This window comes from Pantherophis guttatus, chromosome 8 (genome assembly GCF_059756535.1).
Source record: "Pantherophis guttatus breed Tessera chromosome 8, ASM5975653v1, whole genome shotgun sequence".
In the NCBI taxonomy this organism is placed as follows: Eukaryota; Metazoa; Chordata; class Lepidosauria; order Squamata; family Colubridae; genus Pantherophis; species Pantherophis guttatus.
Window position 1 is genome coordinate 1,903,799 of NC_142070.1, and position 22,130 is coordinate 1,925,928.

The following is a 22,130-nucleotide window of genomic DNA, read 5'->3' on the forward strand; positions in this document are numbered from 1 at the left end:
ATGTTTCTTTTTAGTTTTTTCTTTGACTTCTTCAAGTAGTTAACAGACACAAGATTTTTTTTAAAAGAGTTTTTCACCCCTTCCTTCAAAATGTCTTCTTTATTTAAAACTGCAGAGTCACCTTTGTTGTCTGTAGCTCAGATTTTAATCTATCACCTCCAACATATCCTTCAAAGCCAACTTTCTCTTCTTACCCCCCAACAATAGCATCCAAGAGTATAAAGTTTCTTCTAGTACCAAAAATGTAGCAAACAAGTCCCAATCCATTCGTTTGCTCCACTCACCATGATAAGTTCTTTTCCTGTTTGACAGCTCTCGATCTCCGCTCCCACCGCTGCCTTGCTGCTCAAGCTCCCTCTTGGAGTCTCACTTTACTGCTTCTCTTTCGAATCTTTTAACAATCTCTGAGAGTTTTCCTTTTCTGTCACTTTTATTCTCCTCTCTCCAGTTCTTCAAGCTGCTTTCCACTATTCGCTCCCTGTACAAATCATCGGGGCATCATGCCTCTGGATCTGCCATTCTCAAGCAGATTTCTTACGTGTGTATCCGGAGGGCTCTTCTCGCCAAACAGGTGCTCACACTGCTCCATGTTCAAACTCCGAAGAAACCCCTCAACCTCACCGATCCCTCCAAGATCCGGCCTGCCAAAAAAGCTTCAAAAACATGGAAAATCGGGTACAAACAAGCAGAGCCCCACTCATGTGCCCCGCTACAGCGTGACATCACCGCTGGAAGTCTCCTGAAGCATTAAATCAATTATGAGCCATGGTGGCAGCGTGATTAGAATGCAGTACTGCAGGCTACTTTTGCTGACTGCCAGCTGCCTGCAATTTGGCAGTTCATATCTCACCAGGCTCAAGGTTGACTCAGCCTTCCATCCTTCCAAGGTCGGTAAAATGAGGACCCAGATTGTTGGGGGAAAGAGGCTGATGCTTAGAGAGGGCTGTAAAGCACTGTGAAGCGGTATATAAGTCTAAGTGCTTTTGCTAGTGCTAATTATACATCTCCACCCCTGGCAAATTAAGCAATGCTATGGACATCTTATCTTAGCACATGCAGGATTCTGTTCTCTTCCTGATATAGTGTATATCTTTTTTAAAAAAAATAATAATCCAGATTTTGATGAAGAATCTAATGATGATCAAAACCATTAGCCAATTCAAACAGCAGAATTTGCTTTTGTTAGAGGTCAAATCAGAGTCCGGGAACCTATCAAGAAGAAAAGAAGAAGTTGAAGTGGATGATACTTCTGCAGGTGCATCCAAGCAACAATAGACTGGTATGGTCAAAGTCAACATGTGGACAATTCTCAGAAGCTCATCATTCAAACCTCATTCATTCATGTTCCATAGGGCTGGTTCTTACATTACAGCCATCCCCCACCTCTGTCTTTTCTGAATTTCCACCTCTAGGGAAATTCATAGCGGCGCGTCTACCTGCTGCTGGATTCCCCACATCACAAAGGTTCCAAGAGCGATTGCCATCATAGCAGCTAGACAGGAAGATCATCAACTCAATGGAAGGCTGAGAGAAGTTCTGAGCTGAGTCGGGAAGATGCGTAATGAGGTGGGGTGAAGTGAGACTGGTTGAGCTACCAGCATCCTTGGGGCACTCTCCTTCACATGTGGCTGCTGATTATTGGTTGCCTAAGCCATTGTGATGTAATATGGTACAATAAGTGAGCTCCACTTGGCCATTGCACTGGACAAGTGGTAGTCTGATTTCAATCTTCACGTAGCAACAAGGATGTCCTCTGTGTCATCTCCTTCCTTTATTCTTGAAACCGTAAGCACATCTAAAAATTACCGTATTGACTGGGCATCTGGGTGCATGCAGATGTCATGTAGACTCAAGGGAGAACTTGCAAAATGGGGGGGGGGGGAGATTGCAGACCAATTGTGGAAACGATTCAGATGTGGCTTACTAATTCTCACACCATTTGAAAACCCTTCCGCTGATTTCTACGAAGGTTTCAGGGCTCAATTTCCTTGTAGTGATCTAAGGATCCTAAACATTTTCTCCCATGTGGATGAAGGAGAAGGAAGACAGAGGTCCCAGCAGCCATTTTCTTTTTCACATGCTAGATAACGGGAGGGAAAGTTATGGCTTTGCAGGAAAGGCTCTATGGCAGGGGTGAAATGCTCCCAGTTCGGACTGGCTCGGGCGAGTAGGTAGCGATGATGGCCAGTGGTTCGGAGAACCGGTAGCAATGGCAACTCGAGGCTCTGCCCACCCGCCCAGTCGTCGTTACTTCCTGCTTTTACTTCCAAAGAACCGATAGTAAAAAAATGCTTAAAAAGTTTTTTAAAAGTTCCGACGATCAGCTGAGCGATGCGCGATCGTGGGAACTTTTTTTTTTTTTTTTTTTTTACTTTTTAAGCATTTTTTCCTACCGGTTCTGGAGAAACAAAGCGCTGGGCTGCTTTTCACTCACCCCGAGCTTCCTGTTGTGGATTTTCATGCCTTGCTTCACATACCCGGAATTGTCGCCCTTGTCTTTGTCAGGGCATTGATTAATCCCATGTTTGGCTCTGGGACAATCACCCTGATTTAATTAGAGGATGGATCGAGGCTTCCTCCAAGTTGCAATATTCTGAAAAGAAAACCTGAAGAAAAGTTCTCTAATAAAACTCATTTATTTGTTATAAAGAAAATAAAACACCTCACTAACTAAGAAAGATAATTGCTACATTTTGAAAATAATTCGGGCCAGCTGCTTTCCAGCAACCGGCATCCGTGGCAAGAGAACAAAGGAAGGAGTGTGAAGGAATGTGGGTGGATGGACATGCGTAGTAGCTTTTGATAACAATTCTTGGCAAGGTACGGAAAGTCTGATAGTCCAGAAATAATTAGCTGAGCTGGTAAATAAAATAACGCAGTGACAGTCTTCTTCTTCCTCCTCCTCCTCTCCAAGTGGAAAAATGCCAGGAGCAAGCACAAAAAGAAGCGCTTCCTTGCTCCTGCCGTTTCTCCATTTGTAGGAAGCTTTCGTACCTATGAAGGCAAATCTGGCTTCCTGCGCTGCTCGCTAAAAACTTCACCAGTACCGATGTGTGCGTGGATTGTGTATATGTGTGTGTTTGCTTCTGGTCTTTCGTAGCAGCCCATGTCTGATGTCTCATCCCCGGCCAGCTGAACCAGAGCTCGGGAATTCAACCCTTCTGGGCTTTCCCAGGCCGGGCTGGCTCAAGCTGCCCCCAGATGCGCTCCTTGGGCGGTGGGTCTGCTTGGGGGAGCTGCCTTGGGGGTTGTGTGGCGTGACAGCAGATTTCCGCTGCTTTTAAAGGCCCCAGAGCAGATCTGGGCATTGCCATTCCAAGCCTGCCGGGGGCAACGACCACCTCACTGTTGCGCCTCCTGGGCAGGCCAGTCGGGGGTATCTGGGGCAGCTAGAACCTCCAAGATGCCCACTCCCCTTCCCGGGGCAGCGGGGGTGGGGCGAAGTGCCTTTAAGATGGGCAGTCGGGAACGGGACATCATGCATGGGCTGCTGCGAAAGACCAGGAACAAAGACACACAGACAGGCTTGGAATGGCAGTGCCCGGATCCACCCTGGGGCAGTGGGTCCGCTCAGGAGCTCTTAAAGGCCCCAGAAGGTATCTGGGTGCTGCCATTCCAAGCCTCTGTGTGTTTCTCCCACCACAAAATGAAAGCAAATGGCGGAGGGTTACTTTGAGAGGTTGCTTCTGGCAGGCAGACATCTGCAGTCAGGTGGCAGGGAGGGTGGTGAGAGCAGCAGCGGCAGCTGCCCCTTCCATGCTCAGCACATGGATGTGGGGAAGGTGGGCAAGGCGGCACTGGCGTGCCTCTTGCTGCATATGCCTGTCCCTCGCACCATGCTCCGCTCCAGCCGGCCGCATGACTACAAGTGCACCCAGGCCGAAGGGAAACCGCCGCGGGCTCTGTGGTGGCGTGGCTGGCCCTGGCCCTCTCCCCGCAGGGGAGGGGGGGTTGTGCCCCGCCGGCGGCCTCCGCCCCTCTCACTCCGCTTCTTCGCTGCCGGGAAGTGCCACCGTGGCTGTGCCTCCTTCCCCTGGAGTGCTGGACTCTGCAGGCCGAGTTCCCAGACTGGTGCTGGAGGCAGGTGGCTGGGTGGGAATCCAGTGGGCTGCTTTGGAGCCCCAAACACCGCAGAGCCGGCACGGGTGGAAGGCGGCCTTTTCTGCAGCATCCCCCTCCCCTCTTTGGATTGCCCTGCAGGAGAGGGGGCTCTACCTTTGCAGAAATGGGCGGTTTGTATGGAGGGTTGGCAGAAGGAGTGGGGGGAGGGAATGTGCTCCTGACTCTAACAGTGAGTGATGTCAAGTTGGCCACGCCCACCCAGTCACATGACTACCAAGCCATGCCCATTAAGCCACGCCCACAGCAAAAAAATTACATTTCACCCCTGCTCTACGGTCAGTAATCAGCCAGAGTAAACTAGTCCAAGGATCACTACAAGGCCAGTTAAGATCGTTTGAGGCCCAAGCTGCATATGGGTTGGGTGGTCCATGCAGAGCTCTAAATTCTTCAGTTCTGGGTTTTTAATGACATAAAAGATAAAATTCCAGGGGAAGAAGTACATTGTATTTTTGAATATACTTGTTTTTTTTTAATTAACCTGTGTCATGTTCTAAAAACTCCAATACAGGATGAATGATCATTTGGACTAAGAAGATAAAATGGCACCCAAACCACCTCCCAAGCCTCCACCTCCTCCACGTAGGTTGTTTATGCTCTTCTTATTTCCTACCACTTTCTGCAGATGCTGCCTCCTTTTCCTTAATGCCTCCAACGAGGTTAAGTCCAGAGAATGTGTTCTCCCAAAATACTCAATTCCATAAAAAGATTATTTTAGGGGTCTAAGTGCAAGACGTGGCGGTGCTTTGGATAGTATCTTCTGGATGCTGAGGATGAGGATGGGCAGCTTTGCCTGGCGTTGATTAATGTTGATATTCCATCTGCTGCCTTGTGCGCCATCCAGAGCTTCTGAGTCATACATACTACTGGATATTCCTGGATGCTTATTTCTGAAAAGCAACTTTACTTGCATTGCACATTAAACTTCTTTCTTCTTTCTCCTCTTCCTCCCATTCAAAGAAGTGAGACAAAAAGAGAAAAGGAAAGGCTTAGGAAGGGGGAGAGGGCATTTACAGATAGAGACGGAGGAGCTGCAATGAGAGCTGTTAGAGACGGGCCACAAGTAAACATAGGGGAGTCCAGTCAAAAGGAGACCTCTTTTAAGGAACACCTTCTTTTGACCTCCCGAAACCATCTAGAGCAACTCCTCCCTCCCTCCCTCTAACCTGACTTATGTTAAAAAAAGAATTCCAGATGTGAAGTCTTCCCATCGGTGGCAAAAGTAGAGTTCTCACCTCCCAGCATCTCACTGCATGGGCTTAGAAAGTTGCTCAGCATTTCTGTCTCTGTTGAAGGTTGCAACACTTGGGCCATTTGGCAAAGGGAGGGGTCCTTTGCCTGGAATGCATGAGACCACCTTCCAGGAAAGGGCAGCGGTCAGGGGAAAAGGAAAGGTCAGCTTCACAATTGATTAAACGACCCATTTGTCTTCTTTCAGCACCAAAGAATGTTTTCGAGCGATTCGGTAACTTCCTGGATTCAGATCAAGGCAAAAAAAGAACTACAATGCTGGTTTTACTCTTCTTCATTCTTGCTGTGGTGATGACCATTCTGTGTAAGTTGTCTTCTTACAAGAGATTGAGAAAGGTTTTGTTTGAAGGTCATGTTGAATTTGCTTCACTGATTTTTCTCCCCATTCCCAAAAGACTCTGTATTCTAGTGGTTTGAGTATAAACTGAGAGCAAACCCCACTTCTTACTAGCACTGATGATGTTATCTACTTAGGTCATGGAATGTCTTCAAGGAAACAACCAAGCTCAGAGAGCACTAAGGACCTCTCATGTCAACCCTGCGCTGCAAATGTTCTCCTTTATGGCTACCACCCACGGATTTCAACAAATTAGGCCAGGGAACCATTCAGTTTCTCTCATTCACACTCAGGAAAACTTTATTGGCTCTGCTTTGCCTGCTTAGGGAAAAATTAGTTTTGGTGATATTTTAGTAATTTAACTTCTTTGTAAATCAACATCCCAAATCCTCTGATACTTGTACCAACTAGAATGACAGAATTTCTCCTTTGAAAGGCATCCCAACTGAGGTGACTAATAATATCACAATGTACAGTAAGAACATAAGGCAGTAGTGATGAGCACAAAGAAGCATCTCTACAATGCACACTCATCCCCACCCTAAGTTACCAATGCCAAACATGGACACTTACGATAAAACATAAATGAAAGTTAGTCACCACCCGAAATGTCATGTTTGAGAAAATCTGCTGGAGTGACCAGAAGAGATAAAAACAGAAATGAGACCAGAAGAGAATTGGCACAGAGCCAATCTTAAGATACATTAAAAAAAAGAACACAGCAAAAACAGTGGCTTCTCACTTGGACAGGATGTCGTAGGATTCCATACCGTACATGACATATGGAAAAAGAGGAGCAGGTCAAAGAACACGAGGCAGACCTGGAAGAAGATGGAGAGACACCATTAAAGACACAAGACAACAGCATTAAAACTGATGGTTGAGGCCACCAGAAGAGCAAGGAACTTCTTCAGTTCTGAAGAAGAGAACGAGAAGAGGAGGAGCAGAGGAACGTCTTCAAAGAAAACACCAAGAAAGTCCAGTTGCCTTTTGGAAAAAGCATCTTTGGGACAACCATGACCTGGACGACTGAGAATCTCCATAGGGAGCTCAGGTGTAGGTGTCAAGTTAAGCTGAATATGAAAAGAGACTGACAAAGATCAAGAAACAAAAGAAAGCAAACTGAATGTAAAACCGAATGGTGGGAATTTGCCTAGAAGAGAAGCCAAAGCCAAGAAACATGAAACTCTCCAGAAGGAACATAGCAAGGAATTTCAGAGAGCTGTTAGAGGAGACCTCAAGAAGCCGTATTATAATGACATCTGTAAAGAGGCTGAAGATGGAAACAAACAAAGAAAAAGCAAGTCTTCCAAAGTTATCTCAACCCTTGAAAAATGTTTCAAACTCCAAATCATAACTGACTTGTTGCGATTGTGATGAGATGGGCAGCAAATAAATACATAAATTGATGAAATAAATAATAATATCTGATGCCACAGAGATCAAACAAAGCAGGAAGGAAAAGCACTGAGAGTCTGTGGACTGGAGGCGTCAACATCCAAGATACTTTAGAAGCTATTCCCCACTGACAAGCATTTCTACTACGAGAAGCAAGTTGAATCAGAAGGCTATAGGAAGCGATGGAATTCCCACAGAAATATTGTAGGCCACAGAACAAGAATTCGTAAAGGTCTGAACCAAACGATGTTGGCCAATCCTGAGAATGAGGCAGTGGTCAACCGATTGAGAGAGGCCAGCATACATACCAACCCCAAAGAAAGGAAACGTAGCTGATTATGCATCTCTAATATTCCATGCTACCATTGTGCTCATGGCCATCCAGCACCGATAAGAGCCTTCGATGGGAAAGATGAGGTTTCAGGTGCCTTTAGAAAAGTCCAAGGAACAGGAGACTTTTTTGGGCTCCGTGCTGGATCGCTGAGAAAGCCAAGGCCTCTGACTGTATTCATCATGTCAATCTGTGCTTAGAGACCTAAGAAGATCTTAGGGAATATCTCATGGTGCCCTATATACAAAACCTGCATACAGGAAGCCATAGAACGGACAGAACGGACCGGCTCCAGACTGGCAAAGGAGTGTCAAAGGAGTCTCCTTATTTGTTCCACCTACCTACTGAATACGTCTGAAGGGACGTTGGATGGAAAGAAGATGGATGTGGTTTGAAAATTGGGGGAAGAAACATGACGAATCTGTGATGCCGGTGACCCTATTTTGAGAGCTGAAAGGGTTAATGATGTTAACCATAAATGTTTTCAAGGAAAACACCAAGAAAGTCCAGTTTCTTGGACTTTCCAGGTGGAAAAAGCACCTTTGCTTTGGGTTTTCATTGTACTACTATTATTCTTGTGTTCCGTCATTTGACTTTTCAAGAGTTGTAGACCACCCTGAATGTTGGATACAAATGTATTAGATAAAATGCAGGTTGTCCTCGACTTACAACAGTTCATTTAGTGACTGTTACAACAGCACATTTTCACACTTATGACCATTGCAGCCTCGTCATGGTTACGTGATCATAATGCTTGGCAACTGGCTCATATTTATGACGGTTGCAGTGTCTGGGGTCATGTGATTACCTTTTCTAACCTTCTGATCCAGTCTATGGAGAGGCCAGATTCATTTAACAACCGTGTTACTAACTTAACAACTACAGTGATTCACTTAATAGCTGTGGCAAGAAAGGTCATAAAATGGGGAAAAACTGACTTAACAAAAGGTTCACTTAGCAACAGAAATTTTGGGCTCAGTTGTAGTTGTAACAGAAAGTATATAACAGAATAACAGAGTTGAAAGGGAGGGACCTTGGAGGTCTTCTAGTCCAACCCTCACTCAGTCAGGAAACCATATACCGTTTCAGACAAATGGTGGTCCAAGCTCTTCTTAGAAACTTCCAGTGTTGGAGCATTCACAATTTCTGGAAGCAAGTTGTTCCACTGATTAATTGTTTTAACTGTAAGCCAAAGGTTACCTGTAATAATTAATCAAACCAAAATTGGGCAATGATGGGGCAAGTCCACAGAATTATTCTCTTCAAGAGGTTTTTTCTTTATACCTCTGGAAAAAGCCCAATGGAGGGAAGGTGCTGCACATGTCGAGAGTCAACCTATTCTCCAGGGCATACCGTGAGGCGTTGACTACTAGGTTGTCACAGATAATAATAATCAAAGTAATTGTATATTCAATTATAACCATTGAGATGGGAGCTTAACACCCGACTTCTTCACCTTTCCCTTTTACAGATCAAATTGAACTGAAAAAGAATCAGCAACATCTAGAAGCAGTGGCTTCAGTTCGACAATTTGCATTGACATATGATCCAAGTTTACACGGCAAAAGTGGTAAGCAAGGAGCCAGCAGTTCAGAAACAACTGCTCGATTGCAGTACAATGGGGCAGCTTTTATGATCAGGCTAGAGAAGGTGCAACTTGGTTATGTCCAGTTGAGAGACTTCCTAGCAAAGCAATATCCTGTTGTACATGGCCCTGAGGTAAGAAGACACGGAAACATGGTCCCTCCGTTGTATGAGCTGCCAACGTAATATAGTCAATGTTTTCTGAGGTTGGCTCCCACCCCGATCTGCCCTTTGAAGAAATCATCCTCAAAGGTCTAAATTTAGAGAGATAATTATGCACGAGGACTTTGCAGATCTCATGTACGTTAACTGTCATTCATTCAAAATCTTCCAGGATTTCATCTTCTTCTCTCATGGTCTCCTTAATCTCCCCAAATCTAAAAGAATTGGGACATGTAGATTTTTACTTCACATCTCCTGACTTGAATTGATGCATGTTTTTAGACATGGAAATTCTTGCTGCGGTTCATCTCCTTACGTTGCACCTGTTGAACTGGACCTTAAAGAACGAAGAGCTACAAAACGAACTGAGTAAGTCAATCAAGTCTGCAATCCTGTAGAATAAGGAATCGGAGAGCATTTCTGCAATCTCAAAGTGGTCTATAATCTTTAATTTCAAACATCTAATCAAAGTTTATGATACCTGATGCTTCCAAATAGCTAGTAAGTTTTGTCTCCTTTTGCACAGATATAGTCTAAACCTCTGGGATATAATTACCAAGACAGCAACATTCAAGAATGCCAAACAGTAACCCTTCTATTGAGCCTGCAATAATACATACAGGTAGTCCTCAATTTATGACCACAATTGAGCCCAAAATTTATGTTGCTAAGTGAGAAATTTGTTTAGTGAGCTTTGCCCCATTTTACGACTTTTCTTGCCACATTTCTTGAGTGCATCACTGCAGTTGTTAAGTTAGTAACATGGTTCTTAGGTGAATCTGGCTTCCCCATTGACTTTGCTTGTCAGAAGATTGCAAAAAGTGATCACATGATCCTGAGGCACTACAACTGTCAAGCATCCGAATGTGAATCACATGATCCTGGGGATGCTGCAACGGTCATAAGTCACTTTTTCAGTGCTGTTGCGACTCTGAACGGTCACTAAATGAACTGTTATAAGTCGAGGACTACCTGCATTGGGTTTAGGTTTTATTCCGAGACACTAGTTGATAAAAACCACATTATCATGAGAGTCTTAAGTATCTGACTTTTCCATAAAAGTAACCTCTGAATTTAAGCATTTTGTTGAAAAATGGAACGAACAGAGGTAGCATTTGCAAATATTTATTAATCCTGAAGGATTGTTCAGGAGAAGAAAAACATATTATTATTATTATTGGTTTATTGCACAGCCGGGTGTTCAGATTCGATTTGGCATTTTTATCCTCCTGCTGAGTTCTTCCCAAGGACTTGGGATAGGCAGATGTGCTTGTTTGATGGTGTGAAAGAAATCAGCACAGAATGTAAGCTGTTCCGAGTCAAGCTGCCTTTTGCAATTGACCAATGGCCATTTTGTCAATGCCAACGGTGTTCAGGAGGTGCTGCAGTTTTGTTTTATTATTATTTAAAATAATTTTAAAAAGTAAAATAATGGAACAGTGCGTCATGGAAGGACAATGGACCATATGGCCACTCACAGTCACCTTGAGCCATAAGATGGACATAATAAATTTAATAAATAAAAATTACAGAAAACTGTCCTCTCTGAAAAATACTTCCTGAAATATTAGGAAGAGCACTGTACTCCAACAGAAGTATACAATTAACTTTGAATGGTAAATTAATTTTAAAAATTAGAATATGCTTGTAAGATTTTTGATGCAGTCTTTTTGTTTTCTCTACGGGTTCAAAGAAATTCTTACTGAACTGCTTCCAGGCTGGCAAGCTTTTGAAAAAAATCTCTATTATTTTTCTGATGTACGGAAAACTTGGCATGCTGCTCGTGAAGACTGTTTAGCAAGGCATACTGCAGATTTGGTTATTGGTAAATATGGTGAAGAACAAGTGAGTACAGGCATATGTGTCACCATTTTTCTAAAATGGGTGTTTCATGAAAAAGTCTCAATTATTTTTCCAAAATGAAGATAAGTTGCCTGGTGATTGAAAATGGGTAGAACTAGGAAGCTGCCTGGATTCCTAACACAGGAGAAGGAGAGCAAGTGAGAGTAAGAGAGGCAGAAGGGAGGAATAGATGCTGAATCTTTCTGGAGCCGCTTCTCTGTGTTGGCGGGCAGAGTGATAAGGGCAAGAGAGAAAGTGGGCAGCGGGCATCCTTGATCAGGCCTGGTTAGGACCCAAAAAGGCAGGGAATTTGCTGGGAAGCGGAAAAGAGAGACAAACTGCTTTTGTGTTATTTACTGTTTAGAACAGAACAGAATAAGAGAGTTGGAACGGACCTTGGAAGTCTTCTAGTCCAACCCCCTGTTTGGCAGGAAACCCTACACCACTTCAGACAAGTGGTTATCCAATCTCTTCTTAAAAACTTCCAGTGTAGGAGCATTCACAACTTCTGGAGGCAAATTGTTCCACTGATAAGTTGTTCTAACTGTCAGGAAATTTCTCAGTTCTAAAAGTTGCTTCTCTCCTTTATTAGTTTCCATCCATTGCTTCTTCTCCTGCCCTCAGGTGCTTTGAAGAATAGATTGACTCTAGTGGTGAAATCTAAAAATTTTCCCTACCGGTTCTATGGGTGGTCATGTGACCGGGTGAGCGTAAACAAAGTACACAAAACAATAAGAGGTACACAAATACTTACATAAGAACAATAAAAGTGTTGTCTTCGATGTCACTTCTTTGCACCTATGATAATAATGACCTACAAAAAGAAGATATACCATGATATAAAAATGTAACCATTTAATACTTAAATAAGAATAAAAAAGTACACAAATACTTACATAAAAGTGTTAGTCATCTTTAACTTTAAGATGTTTCCACATTGTTTTTTCATTGGCACTCTCCTCACTTCCACTTTTCTTGAACTTGATTCTCAGATCATCGGCTGAGCGATGGTGTTCTCTGAACCCCTTTTTCACTGCAAGAATAGGGTCGCATTTTGGAAGAGGTAGGCCAGTAACATTGATAGTCATGAGCAGGGCCGGATTTTCCTATAGGCTAACTAGGCTTCAGCCTAGGGCCTCAAGATCAAGAGGGGCCTACATTCAAATTGTAAGCAAAATTAAAATTACACTTTCACTATAGGTGAAAGGGCCTCATAAGTGGAATAGCCTAGGGCCTCTTTTCATCTAAATCCGGCCCTGGTCATGAGGTTGGTTATATTAGAAACGGTTAGGCCACTTCTGCTCTCTGAACATATGAAGTTCATTTTTGAAAAACCCCTTTCCACTTCTGCAGAACTTACAGCAATTCTTCTGACAATATCTTTTGCTTTTTTAATACTGACAGGAATTGCATAGTTCTTCGAATCTTTTAACACATTCTCCACAAAATCTCTATAGTCATTGATGTTAATGTTGTAATTGAAAATGTCACCAAATGTGCGCAGTTGTTCTTCAACTGCTGTCCATGGAACTACTACTTCTACAAAATCCCAGTCCATTAGCCTTTTCTGCAAATTTGTTATGATGCTTCCTAAACATTTTTCCCAATGAAGTCCAACAAATTTTAAGATTTTCTACAAAGTTTATATTTTTGAAGGTTTCTGAAGTAATTAGTCCGTTTTCTTTCGTATGGACCTTTTCCCTTCGTAAGCAGTTCAAATGCTTTCATTGATCTTCTCACCAGCCTTTATGATGTTCATTATTGCTTGCTTGAAGTGCAATTGAAAGAAGTGAGATTTCTTCCAGAATATTGATCACCAATGTTAGGTGTTTTTGTGCCAGCCATGGCAGTTTCTTAAAAGGCCACCAGATGGGAGCAAAGAGGGACTTTTGATCCCACTGGTGGGTCAAGGGGCTCCAGCCCCTGCAGCCCCATTGGGGAGAGTTAATGGCCTTCCGCCCCCCTCACACATTGGTAAGGGAGGGGCCAGGGGCCCCTATAAGAATCCCCGCACAGGGGCTGCTCTTTGTGCTCTTGTTCTAACTTCCTACAGGACTGAACCACGGGCTCAATCCAGGCATGGATGCCTCCATGCCAGGGAACTCATTTTACTCTACTTTACTTCTAAATAAAGATTCAACTTGATTGCATCCTTGCATGCTGCTTTTTCTTGGAAGCGCCCTCAATGAACCATCGATCTTCGTGAGATCCCTCACAACCAATGCCAAATCATTTAAAAAATATTTATTTTCCAAATGGGCAGCCATACCTGAGTATTTTGCATTCGCATGAAAATACTGATGTAGCACTGGATAAACACACCACACATCTATGGTTGCCCTTAAACTACAGGCAGCCCATTTTGGCCCAAAAACTCTACCAATCTTTACAATGTTAATGTCAAATTCTTTGGATATTTCATCAAGTTCAATTCGGTTCTTATTGGATTGCTGAAAAATAGAGCATATCTTATCAATAAATATTTTAAAATGATTTACTTGCTTTATTTCCTTTATGGAGTCATCTAAAACAAGTTGGAGCCGATGGTTCAAGCAGTGCCACATGATGATGTTCGAAAACTCTTTTGCTATTCTGGTGTTCACTCCAGATTTTCTCCCAAGCATAACACTGGCACCATCAGAGCAAAATGCTATTAATTTTTTTGTAGGTAGTTCTGGGTGAACCCAACCTTATGTAAACTTTCCAGAACTGCAGAACATATTGTGTCTGCATCTTGTTTCTTCAATTCAACATGCTTGACAAAAATTGTTGGTGGGTCCTCTGAGTCCTCAATTTTTACGAAAACTATCAAAACTGGTTTGTAGGATATGTTGAGGCTTCGTCAATGATCAAACATATTTTCAGATTCTGTACAATGATGCTGGTAAACATTTCGGTTTTAATTTCGTTTGCAATGCATTCAATTATTTTCACAACTGTTGGCCTTGAATGCAATCCTATTCCCAGATCTACTCCATTTTCAGTTTGCAATTCTATCAATTCTTCTTTGCTTGAAATTGGTCTACATGCTTTTGCCAGGCTGTAAACAGTTCTGAACATTTTAGAAGTGGTGCCATATTGCTTTTCAGAAATCTTGTCCACGAAAGAGAAAGGGAGAGAGAGGGGGGATGGGAAGAAAGAAAGAAAGAAAGAAAGAAAGAAGGGAGGGAGGGAGGGAGGAAGGAAGGAAGGAAGGAAGGAAGGAAGGAAGGAAGGAAGGAAGGAAGGAAGGAAGGAAGGAAGGAAGGAGGAGCTGGAACCTCATATCCTAAACCCCTTCCTTATACCCTAATCTACTATTGAGGCTAATTGGCTCAATAATAGTAACTCTGAGTGGGATCTTGGTCCTAGTGGACAATCACTGAAATACGTGCTGCAGCTGCCAAAAACGCCAATGGAGTTCTAGGCGGCATTAACAGAGGGAGAGAATCAAGATCACGAGAAGTGTCAATACCACTTTATAATGTCTTCGTAAGACCATATCGAATATTGCGTCCAGTTTTGATTAACACGATATAAAAAAAGATGTTGAGACTGGAAAGTGTGCAGAGAAGAGCAACAAAGGTGATTAGAAGGCTGGAGGCTAAAACATATAAAAACCGGTTGCAGGAATTGGGTAAATCTAGTCTAACGAAGAAAAGGACTAGAGGTGACATTATAGCAGTCTTCCAATATCTCAGGGTTGCCACAAAGAAGAGGGAGTCAAGCTAGTCTCCAAAACTCCTAAAGACAGAAAAGCAATGGATGGAAACTAATTAAGGAGAGAAGCAATTTAGAACTAAGGAGAAATTTCCTGAGAGAACAATTAATCAGTGGAACAACTTGCCTCCAGAACTTGTGGATGCTCCAACATTGGAGGTTTTTAAGAAGGATTGGACATTTGTCTGAAATGGTATAGGGATTCCTTCCTGGGCAGGGGATTGGACTGGAAAACCTTCAAGGTCCCTTCCAAAGCTGTTATTCTGTTATTTGTTAATCCTTGGAGTTGTAATCTGAAAACACAGGAAGAGTGTGTTCCACCAAAGTGTTTTTCACCAAACGACTGTTGCTTTATCTCATAGATCAGGGAAACTCAAGGCCCGAGGGCCGGATGAAGCCCGCAGGGTGCTTAAATCCAGCCCGTGAGGCTGGCCTGGAAATATCAAAGGACCAGCCTGCAGTGTGTCTGTCAGTGCACTGCTCCCTTGCCCCGTTTTGGCCAGCAAGGTGCTGCAGGAGGCATCAGTCCCATCTCCCCTCCCCTGCGCTCCCTGGAGAACTACAATGCTGATCCAGCCCTTGAAGAAATCCAGTTTGACACCCCTGCCATAGATTGTCAAAGCCCCTGAAAGTTGGGAAGGGGTCTCGGGATGAATCATGGGCCACATATGTTCCTCTCTTAAGCCTTTCAATTTCCACTAAACTTTATCTCTATCCCCCCCCCCTCTTTTCTTTCCTGTCCTTCCTTTCTAACTCCATCCATCCATCCATCCATCCATCCATCTTCTATCTATCTACACCTAATTTTCCCTCCTCAAGGGCTTTATAAATGAAATGGTAACTAAAAATAAGCACGACTATTGGCTTGGACTCTACAAGAAAGATAATATTACTGATGACCTGATATGGATAAATGGAGACATTCCAAAAGAAAAGTAAGTTTTCAAACAAAATCTACTTATGTGACAAGTTGTGCATCAGAGTTTCATGCCTACCATCCTCCCCCCAAGGCCAGCCTCAGTCCTGGCAGACCAGTTGTTGGATTTACACATCATGATAAGTGAGTGGCAACGTGGAGGTCAAACCAAGCAACAGGAATGTACGTAGCAGGAGAGCTGCTGCTAACCACGATTGTCGGTGCAGTGCAAAGCACAATCTCAAGTGAACAGCCACAGATGGTCACACAAAGGCAGGAAGTCTAACAAACCACATCAATCAACAGAATCAGAAGCACCCAAGGGCCATTTCAGAATCAGGGTGGTTGAGGAACAGAATCCAAGTTTGTTTATTTGATTTTTATCCCACCTTTGATAAATAACTTGAGGTGGCAGACATACCTAATACTGCTTCCTATTTTCCTCACAACAACCCTGTGAGGTGGGCTGCATTGGAAGAGAGTGACTGGCCCGATGTCAGCCAATCGGCTTTCATGCCTAAGACAGCACTAGAACTCACCATCTCCTGGTTTCTAGGCCAGCACTTTCACCATGCTAGCAAACGGGCTCTTGCTGGAGACAAGGAAATCATTATGGGGCTGCAAGAAGGGGGGTCGGATCCCCAGAAATTCTGGGAGTCTGCTGACAGAAGCATGGACCAATCAGCCATGGCCCCAACCCAGAAAAATCTAGCCTGGGTCCAAAAGGTCCTGATTGGCCGACCCTTTGTATCTACAAGCATTGTCCAGAAAGAACTGGGCTGGTTCCTGAGCTATGTCTTTGCAAGGCCGATTTGGTAAATAAATCCACCACTAACCGGATGCTGTAGCATCCCTTCCCTTGGGAAGTTTGGTAATAAAATCCAGTGATACAGTGGCCCTCGTCCTGAAATGGTTTCCAGAGGCTGCAGCAGGCCACGTACTTTCTGGGAACAGATCTTCTTCTGAAGGGTCCTTGGTGCTCTCTGAGCTTGGCTGTTTTCTTGCAGCCATTTCATTACCCAAACTAGGTAACACCATCAGATGGCACTAGCCCTGATGATGTTAGCTAGTTGGGTAATGAAATGTCTGCAAGAAAACAATGACGCTCAGAGTGCACCATTTCAACCCTGAGCTACAAAGATTCTCTTTTATTAGATCAACTTCTGCCACAGATCTGACAAGGTGAAATATAACCCCTAACATCTCCCCTTACCCTTGACCACTGGAAGTCCCTAGGGACCTCCTGTTGAATTTCAAATATCCACTCACCCCCTCCCCCAACGCCCTGCTGTAAATTTGCCAGTAACAGGTTTTCTATTTCATACAGAGAGAAAACCCTAATCCAACAATGGGATAACCCATTGTGACAGTGATTTGGTGGCAGAAGGGGATATTTATTGAACTATTAAAATAAATCTAGATCTGGAGCAAATCTAAACCTGGATCTAGATATCTACATTTATATCTCTAGATCTTCTTCTCTAGATCTATCTCTATCCATTCTAGAGCAAGATAGGGACTGATGAGTATTGCTCTTTTTTCAGTTTCTGGTATCCAGGGCAGCCTGATGGTCATCAGAGAGAAACCTGCGTTGTCGCCATACCTCCCTGCACTAATAAATTCTGTTGGCATGATGCTCCTTGTAACGAGGCAAGATACTTTTGTTGTAAATTGGAGCCAAAGCGCAGGTGGATGTACTAGCTAATGTACAGTGGAATCTCATTATAAAATCTCCAATCCCAGCTGCAATGGCATTAATAAATCCATTGTGTGAACCAAATTTTGCCAATTTCCTTTTCTCTGCCAGCTTCCTACCTGCTCTTATCATCTTGACAAAATATATCTTAAACCATATGAAAAAGTGTATTGAGATGTGATAAGTTGTGGTTTGCTGAATTAGTGGTACAGAATGAAAATCCAGAATAAATAATCAAGGCTCTTTGCAGCCTTTATTATTCAGGGTTCACTGGGAAGACTCCCTCTGAAGCATATAGAAACCTGAACCCTTTAAGCAACTACAGATTGTACATCAGTCACACCTTTTCCTGGACCAACAAGCCCTGCTCACAGTCACTCATAGCACAAGCAACCTCCGTCCTGATTACTGCAAGGCCCTCCAGATGGGGCTGCCCTTGAAAGGTATCCAGAAGCTTTGATTGGTTCTAAATACATTGGCCCACGTGGTTTTTAGCAAGTCTAGATTTGCACATGTGTCACTTTCTTGCAGGGACAGTATTGGTTGCTGATTTGCTTCCAGGTCCAATTCAAGATGCTGGTTGTCATCTTTAAAACCCTACATGGCCTAGGACCAGGTTATTTGAAGGACTCTCTTTTCCCAGTTGCGTCCACCTGACCCACCAGAGCAGGGAGGCAGGGAATGTTATTAGTCCTCCCTCTTCAGGAGGTGTCAACTCGCGAAGCATTCCTGACCGCCTCTCGGGTTGCCATAGGCAGGGGGATGGGGAACCGAGCCTCACAACTGCAGTGAGGCAATCACACTTCAGTCAAAACAAAAGCACATTCCAGCCATCTCTCTGTCAAGGTCATCTCCACGGATACCTAGTGGCTGGAGGGAGGGACTCTACAACCCACGAAATTGCTTCGTTGGGGAATGTGACTGATGACACACCTTGCAGGGAGGGGGAAACAGGGTCAGAGCCAGGGCGTGAATTACGTGAGGTCAGAGCTGGCTTCACTTGGAACATGCCGACATGAAGCTCCTAATAAATAACTGGATTTCTTTTGAAGCTTGGCTCGAGGCTCATGATTTACCATATTTTTCGGAGTATAAGATGCACCTTTCCCCCCCCAAAAGAGGGTGAAAATTTAGTTGTTTTTTATACACCAAATGTAGTCCTGCCCACCCACTGGTCCCCACCCTTTGGCCTGTGCCTCGCAGCAGTTACCTCCTTGCAAGCAAACAGCAAGAAAAAACTGCTTCTTTCAGCTTCAGCATAGGCTAATTAGCACAAGTTGATTAGATTGGCCTCCCAACTCTCAGCTGATTTGCTCTCAGCTGTTTTGCACAGGGCTCTGCTGCTTGCTGCAAAGAGTGCTGGAGCAGATTCCCTCCCCCTTGTGCTAATCAAGCTATGCTGAAAACAAAACTGAAAGTAAAGCAGGCTGTTTGCTGCAACCAGGCAAAATTGCTCAGAGGCAGAGGGAGATTTCTTTTTCTTTTCCTCACCAAAAAAGATAGGTGCAAACAATGGGAAATTTAGGGCAAAAGTGGAGAGTTCAAGATTTTAAAACACAAAAGAAAAAAAGGAGAAAGAAAAAGGCAAAAATAAAAATGGGAAGGGAGAAAAAGAAAAAGAAATGAAAGAGAAAGATGTTATACATATTTTGTTATACAAATATGAATAGTAGTAAGAAATAATGAGAAAACATGATTGTAAAAATGAAATGACTAATAATTGGAATATTTGTCTTTGTATTTTTGAAATCTAGACAATGATAACTTTTTTATTTTTTTTAGAAATATGGATAAGTATAAACTGTAATAATTGAAATACCTTTAATGGTATATGGTGGTGAAAGTAAAAAGGATTAAATTGTAGCTTGGATAACAGCTAGAACATTTTAAAATTTAATTAGGGAAATTGTAACAATTGAAATATTTTTAATTATATATTGTGATGAAAGTAGAAATGATTAAGTTGTGATTTGGAGGATTATATGGGCAAAAAACTATTTGGGTTATTGGGAGAGTTTAAGATGTGAAAATGAGTAACATAAGGAGAAAGCTCTATTTAACTAGGGAATTGTAATAATTGAGATACTATTAATTGTATATTGTGTTGAAAGCAGAAATGGTTAAGTTGTGGTTTTTGAGGAATATATGGGGAAAATTATTTAGTTTATTATTATTGGTAAATATAAATTGATTTGTAAGAAATTGGATTGCATGGAAATAATTGGAATATTCATGTTCATATTCATTAATATACAAAAAAGATAGTTATATAACTAATTGATTTATATTAAAATATTGAATTTGTATTAAACAACTGTAATACTACATAATTAACCAATGTGAGGGTGGATATAAAAATAGATGACAATGGGAAGGGGTATAAAATAGAATAGAAGGGAAAAATTGAATTTGATTAAGATTAGAGATGAGGATGAAGGGTAATATTGTTTTTTTAAAAAAATAAATGAGGAATAAATATGGCAAAAAGGAAATATAGAAATTGTAAATTTAATTGAAATGACTAAACACTGTTTAAATTTGTGAACCGGCCAAATACTCTGTTCAAAGAAAATACATTGTATGTTTGTATATGTGTTTGTCTAAAAAAATTAAAAAAAGCTTTTTATAAAAAAAACAAAACAAAAAAGGTAGGTGCATCTTCTACTCCGGTGCATCTTATACTCCGAAAAATACGGTAATTAGGGCATCGGTCGGAACCCTGGCAGGAGTCCATCTGGTGGGACCAAGAAGAAGGGCCTTCTCTGTGGTGGCTCCCTTAGTGTCTTAATCATTGTCTTAGAAAAAGAGGCATGTCAGTAGGTTGCCATAGAAATTTTGGATCAGGCTTACTCAGATCTAGACCTTTTTCTATGTGTCTATTTGACTCACACACATTCTTTCTATCTTTCTACTCTGCTGGCATTCTTTCTATTTTTTTTTTTTTTATTCTGCTGACACACTCCTATTCACAATACGTTCCTCACAATAGAATGGGCCAACATCTTTGTGATCATGAAAATAAATCTGGCTATCGAGCAGCAAAAACTAAACCAAAAAAAAGGGAATAAAACCTCACATTTGCCTTACGTGGATGACCTGAAGTTTTATGGAAAAATCAGAACTCCAAATCCCATCACTGACAAACATTGTAAGTATTTGTGGGGCAGAGATGTAGCAATGGAGTTTGGCTTCAATGTGCTTCAGTAGCAATAAGGCAGGCTAACCTCATGACCGATAATGGAACTGGGATGCCAAATGATCAAAGAACCCATCAGGAGCCCTCAGGAGGAAGCTTACAAGTATCTAGGGATTTTACATTTCTGGATCACTTGCATGGACAAATTAATAATCTGATTCGTAAAGAATACAACTGAAGACTGAGAAGACAAAATTGAGCAGTGGAAACAGCATCAATAACTGGGCCAACCTGTGATCCAATAGACAGCTGGAAATATTAATCGGACACAAACTGAACTGGACAATTTGAACCAAAAAATAAGAAAACTGATGACTATTCACTGGGCATGACAGAAGACACGATGAAAAGTCTTTAATTTCACAACATATAGACAGACTTCACCATAGAATTTAGAATAGAATAGAGCTGGGAGGAACCTTGGAGGTCTTCTAGTCCAGCCACCAGCTCAAACAGGAGAACCTATGCCATTTCAGATAAGTGACTGTCTAGTATCGTCTTAAAAACCTCCTGATGGAGCACCCACAACTTCCGGTGGCAAGCTGTTCCACTGGTTAATTGTCTTCACTGTTCAGACGTTTCTCCTTAATCCCAGGTTGCTGCCCTGATTAATTTCCAACCATTGTTTCTTATCCTGCCTGCTGGTACTTTGGAGAATAATTTGACCCCCGCTTCTTTGTGGCAGCCCCTCAAATACTGTAATACTGTTATGATGTCACCCCTAATTCTTTTCTTTAGACTAGCCAAACCCAAAACCTGCAGCCGTTCTTCATGTTTTAGTCTACAGGCCTTTCATCATATTAGTTGCTCTTCTCTGAACTTTTTTTCCCCAAGTCTCAAGATCTTTCTTGTAATTTGCTGACCAAAACTGGATGCAGGATTCCAGGTGTGGCCTTACTAGGGTTTTGTAAAGCGGCACTAATACTTCACGTGATCTTGATTCTATGCCTGTTTATATAACCCAGAATTGTATTAGCTTTTTTGGCGGCTGCTGCGCACGGCTGGCTCATAGTCAAGTGATTATCCACTAGGACTCTAAGGTCCCTCTCACAGTGACTGTTGTTGAGGCAGATCTTGCCTAATCTGTACTTATACCTTTGATTTTCCCTGCCCTCTCCTCATTAAAATTCATTTTGTATGATAGAGCCAATTGTTTAAGTTTGTCAAGATCTTTATGGATCCTGAGTTTGTCTTCTGGAGTGTTGGCCATTCCTGCCAGCTTAGTATCATCTGCAAATTTGATGAGTTCCCCTTCTATTCCCTCATCTAAGTCATTTATAAAAATATTGAAGCATAGTGGACCTTACAGGGAGCCTTGTGGTACCCCACCACTTACTTCTCTCCATGTGGATGTATTGCCATTAAGGACTATTCGTTGAGTATGGTTTGTCAGCCAGCTACAAATCTATTTGGTGGTGATGTTGTCTATTCCACATTTTTACGTGGAATGGGCCCTATCTAACAAAATGAATTTGGTTGCCACAATATTAAAAAGTTGTCGAGTCTCGAAAGAGTGCAGAGAAGACCAACAATGAAGATGAGAGTGCTGGAGGCTAAAACATACAAAGAATGGTTGCAGGAATTTGGTATGTCTACTTA

The 22,130-nt window shown here is 42.5% G+C and overlaps 1 protein-coding gene across 1 annotated transcript; it reads left to right on the forward strand.

Annotated features, from left to right (window-relative positions):
• Positions 1–1,687: 1,687 nt before the first annotated feature.
• On the forward strand, positions 1,688–17,419 carry LOC117658510 (C-type lectin domain family 4 member K-like). Its single transcript, XM_060692197.2, has 8 exons — positions 1,688–1,785; positions 4,631–4,701; positions 5,558–5,674; positions 8,908–9,006; positions 9,465–9,551; positions 10,876–11,027; positions 15,543–15,658; positions 17,184–17,419. Exons 2-8 carry the CDS (start codon positions 4,662–4,664, stop codon positions 17,338–17,340), a joined length of 768 nt encoding a protein of 255 aa, XP_060548180.1. The 5' UTR covers positions 1,688–1,785; positions 4,631–4,661; the 3' UTR covers positions 17,341–17,419.
• Positions 17,420–22,130: the final 4,711 nt, after the last annotated feature.